The sequence below is a fragment of the Acinonyx jubatus genome, chromosome C1 (assembly GCF_027475565.1).
Source record: "Acinonyx jubatus isolate Ajub_Pintada_27869175 chromosome C1, VMU_Ajub_asm_v1.0, whole genome shotgun sequence".
Lineage (NCBI taxonomy): Eukaryota > Metazoa > Chordata > Mammalia > Carnivora > Felidae > Acinonyx > Acinonyx jubatus.
The window spans coordinates 19,897,229-19,899,067 of record NC_069381.1 but is presented as its reverse complement, the minus strand read 5'-3'; the positions used below and the strand labels follow the sequence as shown (position 1 = coordinate 19,899,067).

At 62.3% G+C, this 1,839-nt stretch overlaps 1 protein-coding gene across 1 annotated transcript; it reads right to left on the bottom strand.

Annotated features, from left to right (window-relative positions):
• Positions 1-222: 222 nt before the first annotated feature.
• SFN (stratifin) lies at positions 223-1,611 on the bottom strand. Its single transcript, XM_015075076.3, has one exon. The coding sequence runs from the start codon at positions 1,500-1,502 to the stop codon at positions 756-758; it is 747 nt and encodes a 248-aa protein (XP_014930562.2). The 5' UTR covers positions 1,503-1,611; the 3' UTR covers positions 223-755.
• Between the last annotated feature and the right edge of the window lie 228 nt (positions 1,612-1,839).

Genomic DNA, 1,839 nt, shown 5'->3' with positions numbered 1-1,839 from the left:
CCTTTGCGCTCGCCTGACCCTCCCAGGACCAGACCGGTTTGTTGGGGGCCACCGTGATGGAGAGCTGAACACCCGCCCCCCACCCCCACGATTGGCACCAGCCTCTCACCTGGAATCACTGAGCCAGCGCCTTGAGAGGTCAAGAAGCAAAAGTCAAGGTCTCTGTAAATCAGAAGCCAATCCCTGTCCCACCCCTCCGCCAATAACTGCAAGAGACAGGAGGAGTGTCACAGGGGAACTTTATTGAAACATGGTCACACCCAGCAGACACACTTTCCCTCTCATCCTGGGTCTTGCGCTCTCTCTCGCTCTCTCTCTCTCTCTCTCTCGCTCTCTCTCTCTCTCTCTCTCTCTCACACACACACACACACACTCATCTCCACACAGTCCAGCTCTCAGCCACAAGGGTGGGACACTCCTCAATTCCTAAGATTCAGAGGCAACAGGGGGCGGGAGAGAGGCGGGGGTGGGGGAAGAGGTGGCCCGGTTGGCGGTGGGAGGGGTGGAGGAGGGGCGCAGAGAGCAGGGGTGGGTGGGCTGACCGCTGGTGAGGAGCATCGACGGCCGCAGGAAGAGGGGTCCCCCTGGCTCCAGCTGGCCTCCGCTCTGCTGGTCCCTCTCTCGGAGCTCTTGTGAGCCGGGGAGCAGAGCATCCGGGGAGAAGGGTCGGGCCTCCCACCCCGTACTAGTCCTCTCTGCCACGGGCGGGGGCGCTGGAGAGGGCAGGGGCGCGGCAGGGAGGGGGCGGGCGCGGCTCAGCTCTGGGGTTCCTCGGGAGCCTCGCCCCCCTCCTCCCCGGCGTTGTCGGCCGTCCACAGCGTCAGGTTGTCTCGCAGCAGCTGCATGATGAGGGTGCTGTCTTTGTAGGAGTCCTCGCTGAGGGTGTGCAGGTCAGCCATGGCCTCGTCGAAGGTGGTCTTGGCCAGCGAGATGGCCTCCTCGGGGCTGTTGGCGATCTCGTAGTGGAAGACTGAAAAGTTCAGCGCCAGGCCCAGGCGGATGGGGTTGGTGGGCGGCATCTCCTTCTTGCTGATGTCCATGGCCTCCTGGTAGGCAGACCGGGCCGAGTCAATGATGCGCTTCTTGTCGTCACCAGTGGCCACCTCAGCCAGGTAGCGGTAGTAGTCACCCTTCATTTTCAGGTAGAAGACCCGACTCTCGGCGTCACCGGCCTCCTTGATGAGGTGGCTGTCCAGCAGGCCTAGCACTGTGTCACACACGCCCCGGAGCTCAGTCTCCACCTTCTCCCGGTACTCTCGCACCTCCGGGCCCTTCTCTTCCGAGCTCTCCTCGTTGCCTTTCTGCTCGATACTGGACAGGACCCTCCAGGCAGCCCTCTGGCCGCCCACCACATTCTTGTAGGCCACTGAGAGCAGGTTTCGCTCTTCGCAGGATAGCTCCTCACCCTTTTCCACAGCGCTCTTCATGAAGGCTGCCATGTCCTCGTAGCGTTCGGCCTGCTCTGCCAACTTGGCCTTCTGGATCAGACTGGCTCTCTCCATGGCTCTGGCGACAGACACAGGCGGCGGGCTAACTGGCTGCCTCGAAACCAATGCCGGATTCTGTGCCTCTCCTGCTGTCTGCCTGCCTTTTGGCTGGGTGGCCTGGCCTCGGAGAAGGGTGGGGAGGGACAGAGGGCGGGGCTGGGGCCCGGACCTGCCTCCCGCTTCTCTTCTCTTCTCCCCACACCCTTTCCGGCTCTTCCTTAAAGGTAAAAGGCTAAGATGTGGGGTGAGTCATCAAGGCAGTCAGCAGGAGAAATCCGGCCCCACCTGCACAGACACCTTTCCAGGCTCCAGGCTGCCCCCTCTTGTTCAGGGCTTCGATTTACATGGGTGC

Coding starts and splice junctions, on each gene's coding strand:
- SFN (XM_015075076.3), bottom strand. CDS start 1,502: ATGGAGAGAGCCAGTCTGATCCAGAAGGCCAAGTTGGCAGAGCAGGCC.